The sequence below is a fragment of the Perognathus longimembris genome, chromosome 6 (assembly GCF_023159225.1).
Source record: "Perognathus longimembris pacificus isolate PPM17 chromosome 6, ASM2315922v1, whole genome shotgun sequence".
In the NCBI taxonomy this organism is placed as follows: Eukaryota; Metazoa; Chordata; class Mammalia; order Rodentia; family Heteromyidae; genus Perognathus; species Perognathus longimembris.
The window spans coordinates 67,244,392-67,271,217 of NC_063166.1; the positions used below are offsets into that span (position 1 = coordinate 67,244,392).

At 43.0% G+C, this 26,826-nt stretch overlaps 2 protein-coding genes across 2 annotated transcripts in view; both read left to right on the plus strand.

The window, feature by feature from the left end:
* Kif3b (kinesin family member 3B) overlaps window positions 1–5,607 on the plus strand; it is a 60,138-nt gene extending 54,531 nt beyond the window's left edge. Inside the window, exon 11 of the transcript XR_007211312.1 lies at window positions 5,595–5,607. The gene's annotated coding sequence lies outside the window, so the exon portion shown is untranslated. The remainder of the gene's footprint in view (window positions 1–5,594) is intronic.
* The window catches only part of Asxl1 (ASXL transcriptional regulator 1), a 50,945-nt gene continuing 29,184 nt past the window's right edge, over window positions 5,066–26,826 (plus strand). Inside the window, exons 1-4 of the mRNA XM_048348998.1 lie at window positions 5,066–5,631; window positions 16,683–16,765; window positions 17,852–17,854; window positions 20,264–20,372. Of these exons, the coding sequence (XP_048204955.1) occupies window positions 5,575–5,631; window positions 16,683–16,765; window positions 17,852–17,854; window positions 20,264–20,372 (252 nt within the window). The 5' untranslated portion in view covers window positions 5,066–5,574. The remainder of the gene's footprint in view (window positions 5,632–16,682; window positions 16,766–17,851; window positions 17,855–20,263; window positions 20,373–26,826) is intronic.

Below are 26,826 nucleotides of genomic sequence, written 5' to 3' on the forward strand. Positions count from 1 at the left end.
ACAGACACATGTAAAGAAGATAGAATTATTCTTATCTACCATCATCACATTCTAAGTGCTCTGATTTGTGATTGAAATGAAAATCACTTTTCAATGAAAATAATGTAATACTTCATAGAAAATAAAATCATCCAAATCATTCATGCATTATACTCTTAACTATTCTAAACATTTCAGGCACTTTTTTTTTTTTTTTTGCCAGTCCTGGAGCTTGAACTCAGAGCCTGGGCACTATCCCTGAGCTTCTTTTACTCAAGACTAGTGTTCTACTACTTGAGCCACAGCACCACTTCCAGCCCTTTCTGTGTGCGTGGTACTGAGGAATTGAACCCAGGGCTACATGCATGCTAGGCAAGCACTCTACCACTAAGCCACATTATCAGCCACATTTCAGTAATTATATTTTCCAACCCCACAAGAGACTGAACAGCATAATTTAATGATGGTGTGTGACAGGTGAGTCATGAGTTAGGGTCTCACCCTTCATGTGGACAGATTCTGAGACTTCATGAGAACAATGAAATCATGAAGGCTTTTTCCTGATCATCTTCAAAACTTGCATTCATCTATTTGGGTAAAAATCATTTTAGTCTTTCCCAGGTCTCCCTGGGATGTTTCTAAATGGGGAAATCATACCTCAGAGATTTTCCACAGTCATTATTTAGGGTCATTCCTTCAACCATGTGGGTGACTACCATGTGCCAAAGATGGTGATTTGGGGGATAGGATGAAGAACCCCACAAATACTACTACCTAGCATAAATAGATAAAAAGTCATACAAAGAAATGAAATGTAGGAGGAGCCAGCAGAGCTCTACATTTGCAGATCATCTGCTATTGTAGAAGTTAAGCAAATGTGATTATTTTTGTGATAGTCTAGGGCTTGAACTTAGGCATTGTCTCTGAGCTTTTGTGCTCAAGGCTAGTGCTCTACCAACTGTGCCACAGCTTCACTTCCAAATTTTGGTGATTAATTGGAAGTGAGAGTCTCATGGACTTTCCTGCCCAGGCTGGCCTTGAACCACAGTCCTCGGATCTCAGCCTTTTGAGTAGCTAGGATTACATGCATGATCCACCAGCTCCCAGCTCTGTTTTTTTTTTTGGCCAGTCCTGGGGCTTGAACTCAGGGCCTGAGCACTGTCCCTGGCTTCTTTTTTGCTCAAGGCTAGCACTCTGCCACTTGAGCCACAGCGCCACTTCTGGCCATTTTCTGTATATGTGGTGCTGGGGAATTGAACCCAGGGCCTCATGTATATGAGGCAGGCACTCTTGCCACTAGGCCATATCCCCAGCCCCCCCAGCTCTGTTTTTGAAATGGGATCTCACTATACAGTGTCCTTCTAAGTAACTAGGCATGTGCCACTGTCCCAGGATTGCCCTTTGAATTTTCTGTATCCTGCTGTCTAAATGATAGCACTGAGACAATGAGTGTTCGTAGCTTGTGCTAGGCCACACAGCTGAAGAAAAATAGCAGAGTGGTTCAAGGCTTGCTGTCCAGAGCCAGTAGGTTCAAAGATGCACATGTCCTTTTTGGGAATTCCTGGTTGTCTGCTAGTAAAATGTTCGTTGCTTTTATTCTTGCATGTGTACTTTGTGAGTGAGTTTGAAAACAGTGACTCATTCCTAAACTGAACAGGGCTGAATGTCAGTTCTGTTTATCTTACACTGCCCATGGCACCTGGGTTGACTTCAAAAGATAATGTTAGAGAAGTACTCTGATAAAATCACACAATATGTAAATATTTATATTTTAGTGATTCTGGCAAGAAAATAAGCACATAAGTCTGAATAACAAAAAATCACAACTATTTAAGGCTTAATAGACAATTTGCCAGCTTCCAAATGCATGTGCTATCTCCTGAGTATACTGTTTGTCTGATGACATTGTGGTTAGTTTCTGTTTGATTCTGTAAGGGTAGAGTCCTTGATAATAGTCACATCTGGGTTTTCTGATAAACTCACCCAACTGTGAGAGTCAGGAAAGTGTCTGTTGAAAGAAATGTGTTAGCCTCCTTTTGTGGCCATAAAAAGTCACCCCAGGGCCGGGGATATGGCCTAGTGGCAAGAGTGCTTGCCTCATATACATGAGGCCCTGGGTTCAATTCCCCAGCACCACATATACAGAAAATGGCCAGAAGTTGCGCTGTGGCTCAAGTGGCAGAGTGCTAGCCTTGCGCACTCAGGCCCTGAGTCCAAGCCCCAGGACTGGCAAAAAAAAAAAAAAAAAAAAGTCACCGCAGCTGGGCACTGGTGGCCCATGCTTGTAATTCTAGCTACTTAGGAGGCTGAGATCTGAGGATCATGGTTCAAAGCCAGCCTGGGCAGGAAACTCTGTGAGACTCATACAATCTATTAATCACCAAAAAGTTGGAATAGAGCTACAGCTCAGGTAGTAGAACCCTTGCTTTGAGCACAAAAGCTCAGAGACAGCACCTAGGCCCTGAAGTCAAGCCCTAGGACTGACACAAAATAAAACAAAATCGCCCCAGATGTAGTGACTGAAAACAACACCTATTGAGGGGTGGGAATATGGCCTAGTGGCAAGAGTGCTGGCCTCCTATACATGAAGCCCTGGGTTCAATTCCCCAGCACCACATATATAGAAAATGGCCAGAAGTGGCGCTGTGGCCCAAGTGGCAGAGTGCTAGCCTTGAGCAAAAAGAAGCCAGGGACATTGCTCAGACCCCAAGTCCAAGGCCAGGACTGGCAAAAAACAAAACAAACAAACAAAAAGAAATCACAAAAACAGCACCACCCATTGATACCTCACATTTCCTGTGGGCCACGAATCCAGACGCAGCATAGCTAATTGGTTCTCTGCTTTAAATCTAAGGCTGAAATCAAGGTGCCTGTATTCCTTCTAGATACTTTAGGAACTTATTTTGACTGTCAGGATTCCATTAGGCTGTAGGATTGAGGTCCTTGGTTTACTTGTTGGCTGTTGGCAGGCTTTGCTTCTAGAGGAGGTTTACATTCCCTGGCTGTGGACACCTTCAGAGCCAGCAATAGTTAGCACACATTGCATCTCTGCTTCAACTCTCCATAACTTTACCTTCCTCTTCTGCTTTTTCAAATCTATGTAATTATAGTGTTAAGCTAATCTCCCTATTTTGCATCCTAAGTTCCATCTTGAAAGTTTTTGTCATTAAATATGGCATATCATCAGTTCTGGGGACTACAGACTGGGTGATTTTGGTAAGGTGCAAAGGACTGTATTCTGCCTACCATACTACTTGTAACTAACATATGAAATGACAGTGAATCTTCTCTAGTTACAGATTTATGTGTGTGCAGTTATAAGGCTATAAGGAAACATTTGAAACAAGACATACCTTGTGAAAAGTAACTGTCAGCTGTAGGCTGGGAAAATAACAAAATGTTTAAACATTTTTTGGGTTTGTGGTTTAGGAGTGGAACACTTAGATAACATGTAGCAAGGCCTGGGACTCAGTCCCCAGCACCCCAAAAATGAAACAAAACAAAAATTAAAAAGTAAGTTTGGTAGGCTGAGCAGCAGTTGTTCCTTCATGATTAGTGTAAAACTGGGAGGGGAAAGATTTTAAAATGTTTTATTACACCTGCAGTCTATTCGTGTTGCGTGATTTTGCTTGCTGAATGTCTGTGTGAGGACTGTTGGAGGCAGGGTTGCAGAGCCCCATGATGTTGGAGGTGAGGCTGCATTGGTCCCTATCTTCTCTTAGCACTATGTGCTAACCAACCCCAGGAGTGCAGAGTCTTTTCAAATGGGGCCAGTGACCTTGATTTTACAGTTTACAAGAGCAGACCATGAACAAAGTTTGGGGTGATTATGGAAATGTCATTTGATTCAACAAATATGCAAAAGAAAATTATGTACATGCTAGGTGCTCCAAACCTCATTTCATTCCTTTGAAGCTCTGCAACCAAGGCTGAGAGGCCAAGTACATTGTCCATTGTCAACTGCTAGTAACAGCTACAATGTATTAAGCATTTTGCTCTACAATCTGTAATGTTAAGATTTTCCTTCATACAGTCCCAACCTGCTGGATGTTTTATATTAATCATTCCCAGTAATGTTGTGATATTAGATTAACATAGATCAGAAAACTGACCCAGCTAGGATTCCAATGTAAGTTTATTGATACACTAGGGCCTGAACTCTTTTTTTTTTTGGGGGGGGGGTGTCTTGTGTCGTGGGTCTTGAACTCTGGGCCTGGGTGCTGTCCCTGAGCTCTTCAGCTCAAGGCTAGCACTCTGCCATTTGAGCCACTTCTGGTTTTCTGGTGGTTAATTGGAGATCCGTCTCTCACAGACTTTCGTGCCCAGGCTGGCTTTGAACCGCAATCTCAACCCCCCCCCCCGCCCCCCCACCCCAGTAGCTAGGATTATTGGCGTGAGCCACTGGCACCCGGCCTTCTAAAAAATAAAATCGGGTGCATTCTCGTCTTTGCGGCCCTGAAGCGCAAGTTGGCCGAGGGGTAAAGAACGCTGCAGGCCGCAGGTGCAGCCTTTGCAAATGCACCGCGGGAGGAAGTGGGGAGCTGTTTAGGTCAACTGTGCAATAACTGCTTTACTGGTAGAGTCTTATTTTTTTCCTATGTGGCACCGCCTCCTTAGAGGCGGGCCAAGAAATAAAGCGCTGCCTGTTTCTCCGCACCCACAAGAAAAGTAAGACCTGCTTAGGTTGGAACAAAGGGAGACCGGGAAGTGGAGCTACCCACTCCGGTACCCGCCTTCACAGCACCAGCAGCAGCACCAGAAGGGTTAAGTGCAGCCTGCAGAGCCCAACCACCGCCCCTTCTCAGCAACGCTTCCCAGAATCCCTCAGGCCGCGCAATTCCCGCACCTCGCGAGACCTCGCCCAGCGCCTTCCCCGAAAGATTGGCCCGTCCCCTTTCTCGCTGAGCTCTACGCCAGCAGAGGGCGGGAGGGAGAGAGCGGAAAGGATGGGCCCCGGGGGCATGCCGGGAAGTGTAGTCCAAGCGCTTCACGCAGCCATATTCTTCCGGCGCAGGGGAGTCTAGAGAGGCAGCCAGGACTACAAATCCCAAGTATCCTTTCGGTTTGTTTTTGTTCAAAAAAAAAAACCCCACACTCCCCCTCCTCACTCCTCTCTCTCTCTCACACACACTCACACACTCACACACACCCACGGCAGACACGCACGCAGCCAGGCGCCGAAGGCAAAGCCGTATTTCGCCATCCCGCTTCGCCGCCAGTCCGAACTCCGTCCCACAGCAGAGCGGGAAAGCGGAGGCCGGAGCCGTGACCTCTGACCCCTCGGTTATGCGGAGCCGCCGCATTCCTTAGCCATCGTGGGGCTGCCGCTGCCGCTGCCGCCGCCGCCGCCGTGGGCGACTGACGCAGCGCGGGCGCGTGGAGCCGCCGCCCCTCCCCCACCGCCGCCCTCGCGCCGGTCTCGCGCCAGCCGGTCCCCGGGCGCCCGCCCCTCTCCGGCCGCACCCGAGTCCTCGCGCGCGCGCCGCCACCACGCGCCCCCCGCCGCCGCCGCCGCCGCCCCAATCCCGCGCCGCCGCCCCAGCCCGCCCCGCCCGGACGTCCCGCGTGGAGCCACCGCCGCCCGGGAGGAGGAGGATGAAGGACAAACAGAAGAGGAAGAAGGAGCGCACGTGGGCCGAGGCCGCGCGCCTGGTGAGGCGGGCCGCCCGGGGGGCCTCCGCGGGGGGCGTGGGGTGGGCTCGGCGCGCACCCCCGCGGGGAGGGGGAGGGGCGGAGCCCTGCCCACCGCGGAGGGGCGGGGCCAGCGGGCCGCGGCCCGGGACGGCCCCCGGGCGCCGGCTGGGGAGGGGTCCTCCGCACGCCACCCCCCGAATTCCTGCGGAGGGGCGAGCTGGCGGGCCGCTCCTCCCCCTCCGGCGGCTGGGCCTCGGCCTCCCCTCCCCCACCGCCGGCTCTGACTGGGGGTCGGAGGAAGCGCCGAGTCTTCGCCCGGGGGAGTTGGGTTTCCGGGAAGGGACGGAAGCTGCTTCCGGGCTTGGCGGTGGGGAACAGGGTGACCGGTTAGGTCGGAGGTGGGAAAGAGTCCCCCGTTTCAAGGACGCCAGAGGCGTTCTGAGCTTTGCCCGTGGGAACCAGGTGTGCGGCGGGGAGCGGCGCCTGCTCCCCGCCGCCAACCCGAGTCGTGGTTCTCAAACTTTGGCGCCCTGTGGGCGGACGCCTGGAGCGATTGTTTGCAACGTTAGCGCCCCGGGGGCCCCGAATCACCCGCGGGGGCGGAGATCCGGGCTGAGGCCTGAGAAACGGTACTTTCTCCGGCTTCCCAGGTGGCTGATGCAGGTGGCCCGCTGACCGCCCTGAGAAACGCTGTGACTAGACTGAAAACTGGATGCACTTTGCAAAGAACATGTTGTTGGACAAAGACAGAATGCCTCTCGTTGTGAAGGAAGATACTATACTGTTCCCTGAGGGTCAGCAGAGCAGACTGTAATTGGAGTGCTTGAGCTGCTGCCGAGGGGGTTGTGAATATTCTGGTTTCTAAGCACCAGAAGATTTTAGGGAAACCGCTTCCTCTTGAATTTGCACCGCAGAGACACTTTTTCGACATGGTCTTGCAAAATTTTGTTGTCTATGACAATAACAGCTTATACTTCTCCCAGAGATGTGACTTCCTCAGAGCAAGGCCATGGTGCACATGTCTATCGACATGCTGTACTTCATAGGCAGTGGCCATAATTTGCTTTTAATGAGGAATGGATCTCACTCAAGTTTATGATTCTTTGCTTACTGGCAAGTGAGTCCTCTGTCTAGGTATTTTGCAGGAAAAGATGACTATATGTTAGCGGTTAATAGGAATCCAGAGCACACCTTTTTCTTCCTTGGAGATTTGTGAAACTGTTGACTTACAAGAACGGAGTATTTTCACTGCATTATGTTCTTTGGGCATAAATTGTCCTCAGAACAGAAATAGTAATTGAATGAAATTTTGGCTTATTTTAGGAAATTTTGAAGCACGTAATTTTTTTTTCCAGTCCTGAGACTTGAACTCAGGTCTGGGCACTGTCCCTGAGATTTTTTTTTGCTCAAGGCTAGCTCTCTGTCACTTGAACCACAGTGCCACTTCATGCCACTTTATGTGGTACTGAGGAATCCAACCCAGTGTTTCTTGCATGCTAGGCAAGAAATAGGTATAGGCAAGCCACATTCCTAGCTCAGCACATAATTTTTAATTCAGAAAGTTTTGTCTAGTTTTTAGAATCTCGGAAATGAATCTCGGAATCTCTTAGAATTTCTCTTAAGGTTGCTTCAGTTGGAAGCAGTTATGCTTTAAGGGAAGCAGAAAAGGAACCCAAAATGGCTCTCTCTCCCTTAAGGTTTGAGCCTTGAGTGTTCATTGAAAGTCTCTTGACTTTCTGTGTGCAGGTGTTTATGACTTTGCACACCCATAGTAAATTTGCTTGCCAAAGTTGTACTTGTTAGAAGCAGGTGAAAGTAACCTTTAAATCCTGTTATTTAGGGCTGGGAATATGGCCTAGTGGTAAAGTACTTGTCTCCTATACATGAAGTTCTGGGTTCGATTCCTTAGCACCATATATATAGAAAAAAAGCTGGAAGTGGCACTGTGGCTCAAGTGGCAGAGTGCTAGCCTTAAGCAAAAAGAAGCCAGGGACAGTGCTCAGGCCCTGAGTTCAAGCCCCAGAAGTGGCAAAAACAAAAAAAATTCTGTTATTTATAATCTGACAATTCTAATGCCTACTTATCTCAAAGTTCTGTTGGCTTTTACTAATTTAAACGTTAAAAATTTGGGGCTCACTGTCTTGTTAAGCTTCCTTGAGTTCTTAAGTTTACTGTGGTCTGAACTCTAGCATTGAGGTTCCTACTTCTGTTTTATCATTGGATGCTGATTGTCAAAACAGATTATACAAATAATGTTATTTTTTCTCCCTGTGGTTTTTATTAAAATATTAGTATGAATAAGGGTTTATGTAGTACATTAAACAGTTAAAAGAGTAGTAGTGAGAATGTACTGTGTAATTTTTTTGTGTCATGTGTTTTTTGTGTTTTAGAATTTTCTGTGCCATCGAATGGTAGGTAGGTGGGAAGAATTTTTTTTTTTTTTTTTGCTGTTGTTTGTTATGGGCTTGAGCTCAGAGCCTTAGCACTGTCCCTAAACTTTTTTTTTTGCCAGTCCTAGGCCTTGGACTCAGGGCCTGAGCACTGTCCCTGGCTTCTTTTTACTCAAGGCTAGCACTAGCACTCTGCCACTTGAGCCACAGTGCCACTTCTGGACGTTTTCTATATATGTGGTGCTTGGGAATTGAACTGAGGGCTTCATGTATACGAGGCAAGCACTTTTGCCACTAGGCCATATTCCCAGCTCCATGTCCCTAAACTTTTCTGTTCAAGGCAAGCACTATACCATTTTGAACCACAGCTCCACTTTTGGTATTTTGGTGGCTAATTGTAGATAGGAGTCTTACAGACTTTTCTGCCTGGGCTGTTGATCTTAACCTCAGTAGCTAGGATTACAGGCACGAGTTGTCAGTGTTAGCATATTACTACTTTTTTTTTTTATTAGTACTGAGATTTGAACATAATATTTCACACTTGCTAGCCTGGCACGCAGCCAGTTGAGTCATTCCTCCAGTGCTGCTTTTTTGTTGGCTATTTGGAGATGGAGTTTAGCCAACTTTTCTGCCTGGGTTAACCTCAGACTATGATCCTCTAAATCTCAGCCTTTGTAGTAGCTAGGGTTACAAGCACGGTCCAGGAGCACCCAGGTGAATTTAATGTGCTTGCAATGGTGATGGTATGTTGGGTGGCACTTTCAGATTGCTCCTGATATTGCTCAGAGCCTCTAGTGAGACTGGGAAGCTTTTCAAAATTTGGTGTATTTCATTATTGTGTCATATACCAGCATAATAGTTTTACAGGTGTATTGTTGAGAAATAGATACTTTTTTTTTGGTCATAGTGTCACTGGGTGGAGATGAGGGTTAGTGAAATTTTCCCTTAAAAGTAGGAACCTTTCACTTAGGGTTGACTTTGATCTCAGAATAAGAACTTTTGCAAAAGTCACAGTGATAAGAAAACTGGGCGGAGCTTTATTAAGTAAACAAGCAGGCAAGTAGACAAAAAGACAAGAGCAGGGGCACACTATAGCAGAGTGTCATAAGGAGATAGACACACAGAGACACACAAACACACACACACACAGCTCATTGGGCTGGTGGGCTATTTGTAGGGTAAAGGCAGGGGGTCTGGCTTCAAAGTCATGTAAAGATAGGTGCTTTGTCTTTGCCCTAATCATACATGGTGGTACTTTCCAGGTAAGAATGCCTTTTGCCATAAAACATCCTTATCTTTGAGATGAGGTGCCCTGTTATCTACATTTGGGGCAGGAGGTGCCTTAAGTTTGGGAAAGCATTTTTCTCAGGAAGGCATACATCCTGTCAGACAAGTGTTATTCTTGGGGTGAGGAATGCATCCCTTAGAAAGGGATGCATCCTGTTGTCTCTCTGAAGGGAAAATGGCTCTTCTGTGTTTCTATTTATTTTTTGTTTTTGTTGCCAGTCCTGGGGCATGGACTCAGGGCCTGAGCACTGTCCCTGGCTTCTTTTTGCTCAAGGCTAGCACTCTACCTCTTGAGCCACAGTGCCACTTCTGGCTTTTTTCTATATATGTGGTGCTGAGGAATTGAACCCAGGGCTTCATGTATATGAGGCGAGTACTTTACCAATAGGCCATATTCCCAGCCCCTCTTCTGTGTTTCTAAATACCATAGTTCTCACTTGCCTTCACTAGGCCTCAGTTTCCTTAAGTTATCCTGTTTCATTTTCCCCTAATGACTTTGGTCCCTTAATGTTAAGGGAAGTACATGAAGGAATAGCTCCTGTATTTGCTGTAAGTTTACCACATGTCATCTTTCTTTGTCTATCTGGCTTCAATAGAGCTTGAACCCAGGGCCTGGGCTACGTTCTTGAGCTCTTTTGCTCAAGGCTAGTGCTCTACCACTTTGAGCCATAGCACCACTTCCCGTTTTCTGGTGGTTAATTGGATATGAGTATGTCACCAGTGCCAGGTGACACTTTTTTTTTTTTCAAATGTCATATGGTACAGTATTTTCTAGATGTAAGAGGTAGTTGGATAGTTATAAATCCTCATGCTTATTAGAAACAGTTTGGGGAAAGTACCTAAGTGAATTTCCCTTTAAAATTGAGTACTACCCTTAAGTGAATTCTCCCTAGCTTTCAGAAGTCTTCATTGCATGCTTTTGCCTTTCACTTTGATTCATTGTTTTGAATTTTTTTTTTTTTTTTGCCATTCCTGGGCCTTGGACTCAGGGCCTGAGCACTATCCCTGGCTTCTTTTTGCTCAAGGCTAGCACTCTGCCACTTGAGTCACAGCACCACTTCTGGCCATTTTCCATATATGTGGTGCTGGGGAATCGAACCCAGGGCTTCAAGTATACGAGGCAAGCGCTTTTGCCACTAGGCCATATCCCCAGCCCCTTGATTCATTGTTGACCATTCTTTTTTTTTTTTTCCTTAGTTTTGTTTTTTTTGCCAGTCCTGGGGCTTGAACTCAGGGCCTGAGCACTGTCCCTGGCTTCTTTTTTGCTCAAGGCTAGCTAGCACTCTGCCACTTGAGCCACAGCGCCACTTCTGGCCCTTTTCTATATATGTGGTGCTGCGGAATTGAACCCAGGGCTTCATGTATACGAGGCAAGCACTCTTGCCACTAGGCCATATTCCCAGCCCCTTTTTTTTCTTTTAAAGTAAAAGATACTTTTTCCTTTTTAAAAGAAGTGTGTGGTCTGGAAAGAGATAAGAACACTGTTGCATTGTTCTTATACTAAAAGCCAGAGGCATATTCAGTTTTAATAAGAGTGAATACTTTTGTCTTTTGATGTAACTTTTTCAGAGGTCTTGTTTCCTCTTAATTCTCAGGCCTTTCCTGACTAGTTAAATAATTGATAGGTAACTTTTCAGTCTTTTTTTGGGGGGGGGGGTGGGTGGGAGGGGACAGTCTTGGGGTTTGAACTCAGGGCCAAGACATCCCTTAGCTCTTTTGCTCAAGGCTAGTGCTCTACTACTCTAGCCACAGTTCTACTTCTGGTTTTGTGGTGATTAATTTGAGATAAGAGGCTCATGGATTTTCCTGCCAGGCTGGCTTTAATTGCAGCCCTCAGATCTCAGCCTTCTGAGTAGCTAGGATTACTGTCCAGTTTCTTAAGAAAAAGTTATCAGGGGACTGGGAATATGGCCTAGTGGTAGAGTGTTTGCCTCATATACATGAGGCCCTGGGTTTGGTTCCTCAGCACCACATATATAGAAAAAGCCAGAAGTGGCATTGTGGCTCAAGTGGTAGAGTGCTAGGCTTGAGCAAAAAGAAGCTAGGGACAGATAGTACTCAGGCCCCAAGTTCAAGCCCCAGGACTGGCAAAAAAAAACCAACAAAAACCAGAAAAAATTATCAGAAAAAAATTGCCAGCCCAGCTCAGAACTAATGTTAAAGAAATGTTTTCTGGCTGGGGATATGGCCTAGTGGCAAGAGTGCCTGCCTTGGATACACGAGGCCCTAGGTTCGATTCTCCAGCACCACATATACAGAAAACGGCCAGAAGCGGCGCTGTGGCTCAAGTGGCGGAGTGCTAGCCTTGAGCGGGAAGAAGCCAGGGACAGTGCTCAGGCCCTGAGTCCAAGGCCCAGGACTGGCCAAAAAAAAAAAAAAAATGTTTTCTCCCCCTAAAGAAATGGTGTCTTGTAGTAAGTAGTGAACATTAGTAGCTTGTAGCAGGATTTATTGTAAAGTTTTTCAAGTCAACCCTGCCTATCTTGGCCCTTAAATTCTTTTAATACAAAGATGGATAAGGTTTGTTACTGAGATGTTTAGTGTCTTTTGAGGATGGGAAGGGTCTGGATACATGAACAGAATTGCAGGTGTGATAAATGTTGTTATCCATTTATAGATGTGTAAAGCGGGTATTCTGGTTTCTGCTTATTGTCCAGGCACAATTATGATTAATTCCTTCTTTCACATTCAAGTGTTCTGGTTTGGAAGAGAATTGGACTTAGTGTGGAATAGTGAGGATGATGAGGACAGTTTAACTACCTAGCAGCAACTGGGATCAGCTTTCTGGAGGAAGATGCTTTTTGAGCTGAATGTTTCTTTTTCCTTTCTCTCTCTTTCTCTCTCTCTCTCTCTCTCCCCCCCCTCTCTCTCTCCCTGTCCCTCTCTCTCCCTCTCTCTCTCCTTCTCTCCTCCCTCCCCCTCTCCCCTTCTCCCTCTCTCCCTCTCCAGGTTCTGGGGCTTTAACTCAGGGCCTAAGTGCTGTCCTTTTTTTTTTTCCTTCTCAAGGTTAATGTGCTACCATTTGAGCCATACCTCTCCGTCTGACTTTATTTATTTAATGTGGTTTATTAGAGATAAGAGTCTCAATAGGTTTTCCTTCCTGGGCTGGCTTTGAACCACAATCTTCAGATCATAGCCTCTTGAGTAGTTAGGATTATAGGCATGAGCCACCAATGTATAGCTCAAATTTTTTTTTTTTCCCATTGCCTGTTCTGGGGTTTAGATTCAGGGACTTGCGGGGCTGGGAATATGGCCTAGTGGTAAAGTGCTCACCTCATTTACAGGAAGTCCTGGGTTCAATTCCTCAGCACCACATATATAGAAAAAGCTGTAAGTGGCACTGTGGCTCAAGTGGCAGAGTGCTAGCCTTGAGCAAAAAAGAAGCCAGGGACAGTGCTTAGGCCTGAGTTTAAGCCCCAGGACTGGCAAAAAGAAAAAAAAAAAAACCCACAAAAAATCAAATAAATTCAGTGACTTGCATTTGCTAGGCAGATATTCTACCACTTGACCTATGTCCCCCACCCCCCATTCAGCCATTTGAGCTGAATTCTGAAGGGTTAAGTAGGAGGTAGACCTATCCCAGAGGGTCTAAGCAAGATCTAATGAGAAGAAATTGCAGAGGGTGGGGGCAGGAGAGGGAATATATGAATGTGAATATGGATGTACTTGCAAAGTGTGGGAAATTGGGTGGAACTATGCATAGTTTCTGGGACAGAACATTTGTAGATTTATCAGTGTGGCAGTCAGGCAGGAACCAGATTGTGGGGCCTTGTATATCAGACCATTGTGCACCTTCAGGAAGCACCATAGGCCCTGACAGATGCCATCTCTAGACAACTCTTGAGAGGCAGACAGACATGAGTGCCCTTTTAAAAGGACGGGGAATTTAGGCTCAGGCATTTTACCTCAATTCAGAAGGTTAGAATTTGAATTCAGGCTTGTCTGGTTCTATGGTCTGTGCTTCAGTGGGCTGGTAGACTCGGGAAGCTTCAGCTTTTGTTGTGTGTGACTAGAGAGCTGTCGAAGGATTGTAAATCAAGAAAGCGATGAAGGTAGATTCATTTTGCTGGGCTGTTGCCTGTGATTCTGCCAGAGCAGGGATTTTGACTCATTTACTGGGAAATCCTAGAATTGTGCCTGCCACAGAGTAGGTGTTCTCTGTTATTTGTTGAATGAAAGATGACAGCCGAGTAAAAATGGGTTTGAGGAAAACAGAGCTGGTCTCAAGGATATTTGTGAAGAGACTATTTTGTGTCAGGTAAGAAACTACTAGCTATGGGCCCACAGCCATAAGAGTGAAGGATGCCACCTGTCTTTCCGAATTAGGTGATTAGAAAAGGCTGCCAACCAAGGTAGGACATATAGGGAGAGGAATGAGCCTGGAGGGGAAATGAATTAAGAGTTGAGATGAATTAAGAATAGACCAGGGACTATGTCCTGTGTGGAACTGACTAGTTAAATCAGATGCCTGGGAAGCAGTCAGGGATAGAGGTGGAAATTTATTGGAATTGAAGTAGTGGTTGGCACCATGAGAGATGTATCCAAGGAAAATATAAATACTGCCAGGTGCTAGTGACTCATGCCTGTAATTCTTGCTACTCAGGAGGCTGAGATCTGAGGATCTAGGTTCGAAGCCAGGTTGGGCAGGTAAGGCCATGAGACTTACCTTTCTCTAATTAACCACCAGAAAACCAGAAGTGGTCCTGTGGCTCAAAGTTGTAGAGCACTAGCCATGAGAAAAGAACTCAGGGACAGCTCCCAGGCTCCAACAACAACAAAAAAGCCCCATGACCAACCAAAAAAAAAAAAAAAAAAAAAAAGAAAGAAAGAAAGAAAAGAAAAGAAAAAGAAAAAGGAAATGGAAAAATTGAGAAGACTAAGGAAATAGGACATGAGGAATAGTTTTATTTCAGCACTTGCTTCTTTAAACCTTGACTTCCACTAGGCCATATTCCCAGTAGTAACTGGCTCATGTTCTTCCATAGAGAGCTCCTTCAGAGCAATTCTTTTAGACACTGCTTACTATTTTATTGGTGATAGAGCATGCTTGGTTGTGGTTGTTAAGATTGTTGGAGTAACCTCAACAACTGCATACACAGATATTCAGAATACAATGGTGATAGTGTATGTTTCCTTCCTTAGAACAATAACATTTTTTTTTTGTTGTTGTTGGTCATGGGTCTTGAACTCAGGGCCTGGACACTGAGGTCTTTTGCTCAAGGCTAGTGTTTTAACACTTTGAACCACAGCACCAATTTTCTGGTAGGTAATTGGAGATAAGAGTGTCATGGACTGCCCCAGCTGGCTTCAAAAGGTGATGCTAGGATCTCAGCCTCCTGAATAGCTAAGATTACATACAGGCACCCAGCCGGAGAATAACATTTCTAAAATAACTTTGGGTGTGTGTGTTCCTGTCCTGGGGGTTGCACTCAGAGCCTGGGAGCTGTCCCTGAGCTGCTTTTGTTCAAGGCACTCTTATTACTTGAGCCACACCTCCACTTTTGGCTTTTTGGAAGTGGGTTTTTTTTTTGTTTGTTTGTTTGTTTTTGAGATAAGAGTCTCACAGACTTTCTGCTCAGGCTGATTTCAAACCACAATTCTTAGATATCCTCCTTCTTTATAGAGAGAATTACAGGCATGAGCCACTGGTACCTAGTTTAAAACAACTTTTTTTTAAACCAGTCCAGGGGCTTGAGTTCAGGACCTGGGCACTGTTCCTGAGATTTTTTTTGGCCAGTCCTGGGGCTTGGACTCAGGGCCTGAGCACTGTCCCTGGCTTCTTTTTTTTTGCTCAAGGCTAGCACTCTGCCACTTGAGCCACAGCGCCACGTCTGGCCATTTTCTGTATATGTGGTGTTGGGGAATTGAACCCAGTGCCTCATGTACACGAGGCAAGTACTCTTGCCACAAGGCCATATCCCCAGCCCCTCCTGAGCTTCTTTTGCTCAAGGCTAGCACTTGAGTCACAGTGCCACTTTCAGCTTTTTCTGTCTATATGGTACTGAGGAATTGAACTCGGCTTCATGCATATTAGGCAAGCACTCACCATTAAGCCACATTCCCAGCCCTTAAAACAACTTCTTAAAGTGAGCGAATGCATTTGCTTGCTAAGATTATGCTGAGGTAACTTAGTTACAGATAAGTTAGCATAAATGGCACATTCTGTTTCTCATTTTTGTTTTACAATCACATGTTCAAATGGCAAAATGTGCTGTGGCAGTTAACATAGATTTCACAACAGTGGCAAAGAACCCTGTTTAAAAATATGGATACTAATCAAACATCCTTGGGAAAGACACTCTGAATTTATTGTGTAACAGTAAATATTCTGTAATTGAGCCATATTAACAACATCAAATTAAGCAATTACTAGAATTGTACCAGGTCTTAGATACACTAATGTGTGAGTTAAGATATGTGTCTGGGGATATAGCCTAGTGGCAAGAGTGCCTGCCTCGGATACACGAGGCCCTAGGTTCGATTCCCCAGTACCACATATACAGAAAACGGCCAGAAGCGGCGCTGTGGCTCAAGTGGCAGAGTGCTAGCCTTGAGCGGGAAGAAGCCAGGGACAGTGCTCAGGCCATGAGTCCAAGGCCCAGGACTGGCCAAAAAAAAAAAAAAAAAAGATATGTGTCTTTAGGGCTGGGGATATGGCCTAGTGGCAAGAGTGCTTGCCTTGTATACATGAGTTCCTGGGTTCGATTCCCCAGCACCACATATACAGAAAACGGCCAGAAGTGGCACTGTGGCTCAAGTGGCAGAGTGCTAGCCTTGAGCGGGAAGAAGCCAGGGACAGTGCTCAGGCCCTGAGTTCAAGGCCCAGGAATGGCCAAAAAAAAAACAAAAAAGATATGTCTTTAGAATTGAGAATTAGAACATTTCATGTAATTTCAGTAACTTTCAGTATATTGCACATGTGTCTAAATTTTAATTTTGAGATACAGGCTTGCTCTGTAGCCTAGGGTTGGCCTGAACTCAATCTGCTTGCCTCTGCCTCCTGAGATTACAGATGCGTACTACTATACCTGGCTATAATTTGTTTTCTGAAGTAGTTTTTTTTTCCTGGCGCTTGAACTCCTGGGGCTTGACCTGGGCACTTTCTCTGAGTTTCTTTTGCTCAAGGCTAGCACTCTACCACTTGAGCCACATTACTACCCCTAAAGTTTTAAGTTTGCTACTTTTTGTGTGAGGTGCTAGGGACAAAAAACCCAGGGTTTCACAACATGCTAGGCAAGTGTGCTCTGCCATTGAGCCATGCCTTTAGCTCTGAAGGACTTTGAACTGGAAAAACTCGTAGTGGTAGCTCCTAATAAAGCTATAACTCATGATATAGATTGTGGTTATAAATAGAAATTCCAAATTGAAATTGGGACATTTATGTTTCTTTAGGTATTAGAAAACTACTCAGATGCTCCAATGACACCAAAACAGATTCTGCAAGTTATAGAGGCAGAAGGACTCAAGGAAATGAGGTTTGTATTACTCTTGTTGCCTAACCTGAAGTTTCAGAGGACTTGTGTTTTTTTGTAGTTATGCAGTAATTTGAGTAATTCGCCTGTTTCTGTGTCTGTGGTAGTGTTGTACTCTCCATGTCCCAGGTGTGTCCTTAATGAAGGGTAAAATAGGTGAACATTCATTTATTTCTATCAGAGGATACCCCTGGATCTTGCCCAAGAGGTGTGTGTGTGTGTGTGTGTGTGTGTGTGTGTGTGTGTGTGTGTGTGTGTGTGTGTGTGTGTGTCTTGTATTCTATTTTTTAAGTTTCAGTAGTAGAGAAAAAGCAGGACTACATAAACTCCTATGTCTAAAACTATCCTTTGTTCTGTAATCACTGAAATCCTTTTGGATCAAACAAGGATGGTCTCATTGGCATAAAATTTAATGGCTAGTCCCTCCTCCCCCAACTCATATGAATATACTAAATTTTGGAATGATCTTGCTCATTATTTTCTTGTGGGAGAGGTTTTCCTAAAAAAATAAGTTAGAAACACAGAAGGCCCTGAGATCTGAGGATCGCTGTTCAAAGCCATCCTGGGCTGGAAAGTCTATGAGACTCATCTCCAATTAATCATAGAAAAGCCAAAAGTGGTGCTGTGTCTCAAGTGGTAGAGTCTTAGCCTTGAGTGAAAAGGAGCTCAGGGACAGCCTCTAAACACAGAGTTCAAGCCCAGGACCATTAAAAAAAAAGAAAGAAAGGAAAAAAGGCACAAGAAATTTCGTTAATCTAAACTGGTACCTTAATTTTTCTCTCTTCCTATCCTAAACTTTTAAATTTATTTTTACTTTTATTATTTTAAAGAGGATGGGGGAGAGTTCAACAGGGTCCTTTTTTTGAAACTCAGACCAAACACTGTTTTTTGCTAGTTAAGCTGTTGCTGCTTGAATTTAGAGTTAAAAGTTGCTCACTCGAAGGGCAGGTTAGGATTGTCTAGATCACATTTATTTGGTTTGTATGTACATACATACTGTACAATGTTATAACTGTGCTTTATTTTGTTTCCATGGGTTGTTTCCCTCATGCTGCTGTCTACACTGCTGTTGGACCACTATGCCTATAGAAGGTAAATTAGCCCCTTTGAGACAGATGGAATTGAGAAGCTTAACTTGTTTCTGTTTCTTGCTCTTGTAGGAATTGTACAGTCATGGTGGCTGGTAATGAGTGAGCAGTTCTGTCATTTGTGGAGAGGTCTAGTGGATAGGAGTCACAGGATAGCCCAGCCAGTATGCTGGCTGTTCCTCTGTAGCAGGGATGCCAGCACCACCTGGTTGATGCTCCAAAATCTGTACCGGCTTTCTTTTAGAGATTGGTGCTTGGTGAAAGGTCTTTTACTCTGTGACTAATTGGAGATAAGAGTGTCAGGGACTTAACTGCCTAGACTGGCTCAGAATTACCATCCTCAGATCTCAGCCTTCTGAGTATCTATCTGGGATTATAGGTGTGAGCCACTGGCACCTAGCTTAGAATGTATTTATTTATTTATTTATTTTTGCCAGTCCTGGGCTTGAACTCAGGGCCTGAGCACTGTCCCTGGCCTCTTTTTGCTCAAGGCTAGCTAGCACTCTATCACTTGAGCCACAGTGCCACTTCCAGCTTTTTCTGTATATGTGGTACTGAGAATCGAACCCAGGGCTTCATGCATGCTAGGCAAGCATTCTACACTAGGTCACATTCCCATCCCCAGAATTTATTTTTAACACTACAAATTAGGGCCTCTAGTTCTAAAAAATATAGAGCCTTTACTTAAGATATTTTTATCTTTTTAATATGGTAAGTAGAAGGAAAGTAAGGTACACAGGTGTATCCTCACACTTAACATGCTAATGCCACAGTAAGCATTTGTCTATTTTTGATAACTTCTGTTTCAGGACTTAGTAAGTAGTTTTTTGGTTTTTTTTTTCCACTGAGTTATTCTTTTGTGACCCACTGTTGTGGCAGGGACTATGAAACTCTCCTATATGCCATCCTTTTAGTTTACTGGGTACTAAATCTGTACCATTTGACAAACTTCATTTTGCCAGCAGACAAAAAGCAAATGGATTCTTTTTCCTTTTGTATAGAAAATACTTTGAAAAAATGGAAGTGCTTGTTTTATTGGGACAGCACTACTGATATTGTGGCCTTTGTGTTTATTAATTTATATGGCAAACTAACCACAGTTGCTTATTTCTGTAATCCTAGCAACTTGGGAGACAGAGATTTTGAGAATCATAGTTCTAGGCCAGCCCAGGATTTAAAGAGTTCATGAGGGGCTAGGATGTAGCTCAGTAAGTGCTTGTCTAGCAAGTGCAAGGTCCTGGGTTCAATCCTCAGTGTCAAAAAGACCACTAAAACATAAACAAACAGTTAAAAAAAAAAGTAAGGTATGTGTGGTGGTGGTCAATTCTGTAGCCCCAGCTATTCAGGAAGCCTAAATACGACCCTGGGCATAAATTTGATAGCCTATTACAAAAATAACAAGAGTACAAAGGGCTAGAGGTATCGCTCAAGTGATAGGACTTATACCTAGCAAGCATAAGGCCTTGAGTTTAATTAAATATTCATACTGCCAAAAAACTATATATATGTATGTATATATTTATTAGGTATATATATACATATATACCTTATATATACATATATGTGTGTGTGTTTCTGAGTTTGAATGTAGGTTGAAATTTAGAGAATAGGAAGTACTCAATTTTCTTTTTTTTTTTTTTTTTTGGCCAGTCCTGGGCCTTGGACTCAGGGCCTGAGCACTGTCCCTGGCTTCTTCCCGCTCAAGGCTAGCACTCTGCCACTTGAGCCACAGCGCCGCTTCTGGCCGTTTTCTGTATATGTGGTGCTGGGGAATCGAACCTAGGGCCTCGTGTATCCGAGGCAGGCACTCTTGCCACTAGGCTATATCCCCAGCCCCTCAATTTTCTTTTAATGATAAAATTTATTAAGATACAAGTTTAAAATTTTCATATATCTTGAAAACTGTGGTTTTTCTAAATACCTTGGGAATTTTATTCACATTGTCAGAAAGCATTACAGAAAAGCTAGATATGTATTTTGAGTATTATAACATGTAACTCAAACTTCTTGGAGTATGATTTGTATGAATTTTAGTTGTTTACCTTAATCTTGTTTTTTTATTTAAAAATGAGTTGGTAGAGCCAGATGCTGGTGGCTCATGCCTGTCTGTATTCCTACCTATTCAGGTGACTGAGATCTTAGGATCACCGGAGCTAGCTCTGGCAGACAAACAGATTTGTCTTTATTTCCAATTAACCAGCAAAAGGCCAGAAGTGGAAGTGTTGCTCCAGTGGTAGAGCATCACCTTTAAGTAAGAAAGTTAGCTAAGTAAGAGTGTTAAGGGCTTGAGGCCCTGAGTTCAAGCCATATTATGGCACCCCTTTCTCCCCACCAATAAAGAGTTGATAGAATTGAGTTTTTGAGTAATCATATGGATTTATGTGGCCCTTATCTATCCTTTTGTGTTTTATAGTGGGACATCGCCTCTTGCATGCCTCAATGCCATGCTACATTCCAATTCAAGAGGAGGAGAGGGGCTGTTTTATAAGTTGCCTGGCCGAATCAGCCTTTTCACACTCAAGGTAAGTCATACAACTCTGTTTTAGTGTAGCAGCTCTTAAAAACTTGAAGAAATAATCACCTGGCAAGTTTGGAATGTGCCCATGAGTTTGTTTTTCTACTATGCAGTCAGGTAACATTGATGATGTTGGTACTGAATGGTACTTTGATATATTCTAACGTGAATAGGTATTAGGAATCAGTCATACCAGCTGTATTTGTATTCAGCTCTGCTTTCCTATGTCATTGTAGATTGTATAGAATTGAAAGATAAGTATATGTGGGGATAATTGCAAATGTACCTTTATTAGGATTTTGATTGTAATATTGTGAAGGATAAATTACTGGGCAGCTTAAGTAATACATACTCTATTGAAAATACCTGAAATGCGAACTTTAGTAAATGACACTAATTGCAAAGAAAGAGGTGGGGTTCATATTTAAGCTTAAATAGGACTGAAATGGAACAAGCAAACTATTTTTCTACCATTTTTGGACCATGGCTCTACCAACTTTTTCTATAAAGGGCAAGAAAATGAATTATTTCAGGTTTTGTGGACCTACTATCTCACAACTGCTCAACTTTGTCACTGTAGCAGGAGATCAGCCAGAGAGAAATCACATACACAAGTGGACAAGATCATGTTCCAACAAATAAGTGTTTATTTTATTTATAAAGAAAAATTGAAGAAGTTTATGGATTGTTACAAAAACAGATCATTAGAATTGACATAGGGCTTAGTTTGCCAACCTTCTCCCCCAGTTTAAGCATGATGATTTGTTGATTGAAGGGAAATGAAAATTTTGTGATGATCCTATGTTCTGCTATATATATATAAATTTTTTTTTTTTTGGCCTGTCCTGGAGCTTGAACTCAGGGCCTGAGCACTGTCTCAGTGCTTCTTTTACTCAATGCTAGCTAACACTCTACCACTTGAGCCATAGCACCACTTCCAGCTTTTTCTGTTTATGTGGTATTAAGGAATTGAACCCAGGGCTCCATGCATGCTAGGCAAACACTTCTACCACTAAGCCACATCCTCAGTCCCACATTTTTTGTTTTGAGGTATGGTTGTAATGTGGTGCTCAGGCTGATCTCAAATTCTAGGACTTAATGATCCTTCTAGCTTAGCTTCCCAAGTAACTGGGATTACAGGTTTGTGCCATTGTGCATGGTGTTTTGTTTTGTTTTTGTGGGGCTAATGGTTAAACTCAGGACCTGGTACTTGCTAGGCAGTCTTGTACCACTGAGCTATATCCCAGCCCCAATATGTTTCACTTTCAGATGTCTTTGCTATTTTCTGTATTTTTATCTCTAATATTTTGTATTTTTAATGGAATCTAGTGTGTTTTTGAATCAAATCTCCAGTGGGAGAGATACCTCAGAGATAGAGCACTTGGCTATGGGATACAAGGGCCCCCCTATATATGCATATGTATATACACAAAAAATTCATGAGGTGGGGCTGTGTTTAATCACCAGAAAACCTGAAGTGGTACTGAGGCTCAAAGTGGTAGAGAGCTAGCTTTGGACTCAGGGACAGTACCCAGGCCCTGAGTTCAAGCCCCATGACCTACAAAAGAAAAAAAGAACTGTATTTTGTGTTTGTAACTTGATTCTGGGCATGGTCCATGCTTAACAAATGTTTGAACTAAATTACATTTCTTTTTTTTTAAGTTTTAACATATTTTGTGGAAATGCCACTGTATCAACCTACTGTACAGAGAGAAGTGTTCTGTTAAGTCTGCAGCCTGTATCTGAGGTGTATTGGTTGCAGATGAGCTCCATACATTGCCACATTGCTTTTGGTTTGTGTTGCTTATCCTTCCTAGCATGTTGCTCCCTGGCCTTGTGTGTCTATAAGCACTACTTCTCTAATACTCTGTGTTCTTTTGGATTAATGGTTTGCTTGTCTGGTTCCTCCAATTAGACTTTGAAGTCCACGTTTCTTAATTCAATGTCTATGGTACTAGATAGATGCTAAGTTGCCCTCAGTAAATGTGATTTAATGAATGAATTGGTGAGTACCAGCTACATTCTTGTACTTTATTTTCCTTCTGTTTGACATGTCCATAAATACTGCTTGAAATTTTGATGGAACTTTTCCTAAATCATTTATATTTGTTGAGGTAGCTTTGATAGAATTATCTATGTGTATATCTTAAGCAATAGAGATGGAAGGAAAAAAAAAGCAAAATGCAACAGGAAGTGAAAGTACCATATATTTGGAAACAGTGAATTTGGAAACAGTGAATCATACTTATTATGTCTTTGCCACTTTAGTTCTAATATATTGTCTTTGCGGGGGGTGGGTGTTGAATTTAGGGCCTTGTGCATGCTAGCTTCTCTTGAACTATGCTTCCAGCCTGTTGGTTTATTTAGTGGTGTCATGGGGCTTGAATTCAGTCTTATGCTATTGCTTGGCTTTTTCTACACATGGGTTAGCACTCTGCCATTGGAACCATACCTCCAGTTTAGCTTTTTTACTGGTTGAATTGGAAGTAAAGTCTTGAGGGCTTTTTTACTTGAGCTTTCTTCAAACCTCCATCTTCATATCTCAGTCACCTGAGTACCTAGGATTACATTTTTTAGTCTTGCTACCTTTTCTGAACTGGCCTTGAATTCTCCTGACTTGGTCTCTTTGAGTAGCTGGGATTACAGCCATCTGTCCCTCTGAAGATAGTATATTCACTATCCCTCTAACATTTACCTAGATTTACTAATCATTAAAAGTTTCTCACATTTACTTTATCCTTCTCTACATATGTATGTGTTTCTTTTCAGGACCATTTGGAAGAGTTAACAGGTACACATATAACACTTAGCTTTTCAGTATTTTATACATCTTAAGAATATTTTACTGGGTACCAGTGGCTCACACTTATAATCCTAGCTATTCAAAAAGCTGCACAGATTTTCCTGTCTAATCATGGGAAGTATTTTTCTCTCATAGCCCAGGATGATTTTGAACTCATAATCCTTCTGTCTCCTCCCAAATGTAGGTATTACATCCCATATTTTATGATTTACTTTTTAGAACCTGTGTCCAATTAAAATTCAAGCATTACATTTGGTTATTTTGTCTTTTTAATCTTACATAATGCAAAACAGTTCTCTTGCTTTCTTTGTTATTCTTCATGGCATTGCTTTGATGTTTTTGAGTGCCAGGCCCTTACTGTAGAATTAAATACAGATTAAAGCACTGAGTGCAGGAGCCTTGATTATTTCTAGTTTCCTTTGTGTTTTTTATTTTATCATATTATTATTATTATTGTTGGTTGTTGGACTTGAACTCAGGGTCTGGGTACTGTCCCTGAGCTCTTTTACTCAAGGCTAGTGCTCTACCACTTTAAGCCACAGCTCCATTTCTGGTTTTCTGGTGGTTAATTGGAGGTAAGAGTCATGGACTTTCTTGCCTGGTCAACCTTTGACTTGCTGAGTAGCTAGAATCCTAGAATCACTGGTGCCTGGCTCCTTTGTGTTTTAGCTCCCTAGATGGTGTATACTGTTTTAGATTGTGGCCCAGAGCAACTTTTCAGTGAAGGTGGTATGCTTTACATAGGGGCTAGTTTGACTAAGATTTGATCCTATAAGAAGCAGAAGACACTGATTATTTAACTCACATTTTCCTCCTTTGTTTTCATGGTAGAGTGAGATCTTTTGACATTGTCCTTGCCTAACTTTTCACTCGTATTAGGTAAAAGCTTATGTATGGAATGACTTGCAAATATTCCTACCTGCTTTAGGTTTCATGCATTGCTGGGATCACAGGTGTGTGTCCTCTTATCCAGCTTCCCTTACTGGAGATGAAGTCTCATGGATTTTCTTGCCAGGCTGTCTGGATCTTCCCTCCAGCTGATATGACAGATACCAGTCACTAGCCTTGGTTATGGATGGACAAAGCATCTTGTAAATTTTTCTGCTTGTTCTGGCTTAAAAAAATACCTCAGTACTCCAAATCTCAACCACCGCAGTAGCCAGGATTAAAACATGGCTAATGTATAGAATATACTTGGGTTTTGTTGTTGAGGCAGTCTATCTTTGTAGCCTAGCCTGGCCTCAAAACTGTTAATCCTCCAGCCTTTGCCTCCTGAATGCTGGGATTGTAGTCACATGCTCATCATGCCTGACCTTACAATGTTAAAAAAAAATCACACTTTAAGTATCATTCTATTAAAAGCAACAGTTTGCAAATTAAGAAAGGAGAAAAGAGCTAGAGAGAAGTGAAGGAGGTAATTGTTCCATTTTTACAATGTTATTTAAATGGCTACAATTAAAATTTTATGCACAACTCCACATTCACCAGCAATTTTCAGAACTATTTATATAACCATTAAATAGCAAGAAGGAAAGAACAAATGGAGTTAGCCTGGATTTAGAAATGTAGAGCCTGTCATCTCAAAAGCAATACCAGAATTTATTTTGATTATTGATAGGTATATAGTAGTCTTTTTAAAATGCAGATTAGGTCATGGCACTCTCCTGCTCTGCCTTTGTCTCTGAACTCTGAACTGCTGTCCTAGCACTTTCCCTTTGATCATTCATTATCCTTTGTATCACACTTTGGTATACTTTGGAGGCTGATATCTAAAGGACTAAGGTTTGAAGCCATCCTGGGCAGAAAAGTCTATGTGACTCTGTTTTCAAAATAACCAACAAAAAGCTGGGCTGCAAGCATGGCTCAAATGCTGTTGTACAAACCAAGCAAGCCAAGTGAGTTGTGAGGCCCAGAATTCAAACTCTACTACCTTAAAAAAAAGGGGGGGGGAGGGGACTGGGAATATGGCCTAGTGGCAAGAGAGCTTGTCTCACATACATGAAGCCCTGGGTTCGATTCCCCAGCACCACATATATAGAAAAAAAACAACAACATTAGAACACTTAAACATTTTAGTTAGTTTAAAAATACGTTACTATTGTTTATTATAGAGTTCCAGACTTTACCAATTGTTATTTTTAGAAAAAATGATTTTTTAATTTAAACTGTAGACATCTTTAGACAAAGTCTTTTGTAGTGTGTATAAATCTTACCAAACATATGCTCTTGGGTGTGTGTGTGTGTATGTGTGTGTGTGTATGTATGTATGTGTGTGTATGTGAATGTGCTGGTCCTAGAACTTGAACTTGGCTGGGGTACTACTGTCCCTGAACTTTTTTGCTCAAGGCTAGTACTTTTACCACTTGAACCACAACTCCACATGGCTTTTTGGTAATTCATTGGAGATAAGAGTTTCATGCATGGACTTAACCGCCTCTGCCTGGCGTGTCTTTGAACCATGAGCCTCAGATAATAGTCTTCTGAGAAGCTAGGATTACAGGCCAGGTGAGAGCCACCAGTTGCGAGCTACGTTTCCATTCTTGTACCTAGACCATGAAGTGGGAAAAGTAAGTTGTGTATATGATATTTTATTTCCTGGTCTTGTGCATTTGGCAGTAGAGAATGCCAGTTACAGCAGTGCCATTTGCTCTTGTTAATTATACTGATTTTTTTTTGTTGTTGTTGTTGGTCATGGGCCTTGAATTCAGGGCCTGGGCTATGTTCCTGAGCTTTTTTGCCCAAGGCTAGCACTCTACTACTTTGAGCCATAGCTCTACTTCCAGTTTTTGAGTGGTTCATTAGAAATAAGAGTCTTCTGGGGACTTTTCTGCCTGGGCTGGCTTCAAACCATGGCCCTCAGATCTCAGCCTCCTGAGTAGCTAGGATTACAGGTCTGAGCCATCACTGCTGGCTTATTTGTACTAATTTTTTTGGAGACTTTGATCTTTTCGATGATGAAATGTTCTTATTTAATTCTCCAGGGACATCTAGACCTATCTGAAAGAAGATCTATTCCATTGTTGTTGTATCCTAGCTCCCTGAGGGAGAAGAGTGAACTCGTTTTCAGGGTCCTGACCAGTCTAATATTATTATGCCTTCAAAAGAAGAGCTGCTTTTTGCCCCTCTACCTCCTGACAGTGGGAGTCCTGTGCAAATAAAATGTTAAAAGGTCATATGGTAACAGTTGGGAATGATTTTGTGGTAGCTTATAGGCAGGAGCAGATTGAAGATTTCAGGGTTTCTAAAGTGGTATATATTTTTGAGGCAAACACTCTTGCCACTAGGCCGTATCCCTAGCCAGTGGTATATATTTTTAAAACAAAAAGCTTATATAAACACTTCTGTTGAGTATGATTTCCTTTTCTTTTTAAAGCATCAGAGTTCCAGGCAAAAGAAGATTGTGCATAATCTGTCTTATTGGGATTGTGCTTAAGCTTTTCTTTGATTTAGCCAGCAGGGAAACAATCTGATATCTCAATTCTTCAGATTAGACTTTAGATGCAGATTTTAGAGTGATTTGTTTAGTCTGAGAAAGTTTCTTCTTCCGGCTTAGCTAACTCTGAAAGAAAAGATGGAAACTGATGTTTGAGTGCTAACCCTAATGTAGATAGTCAGCATATTCTTTCTTCCTAGTATGCTTTTGAAGCATTAATATGTT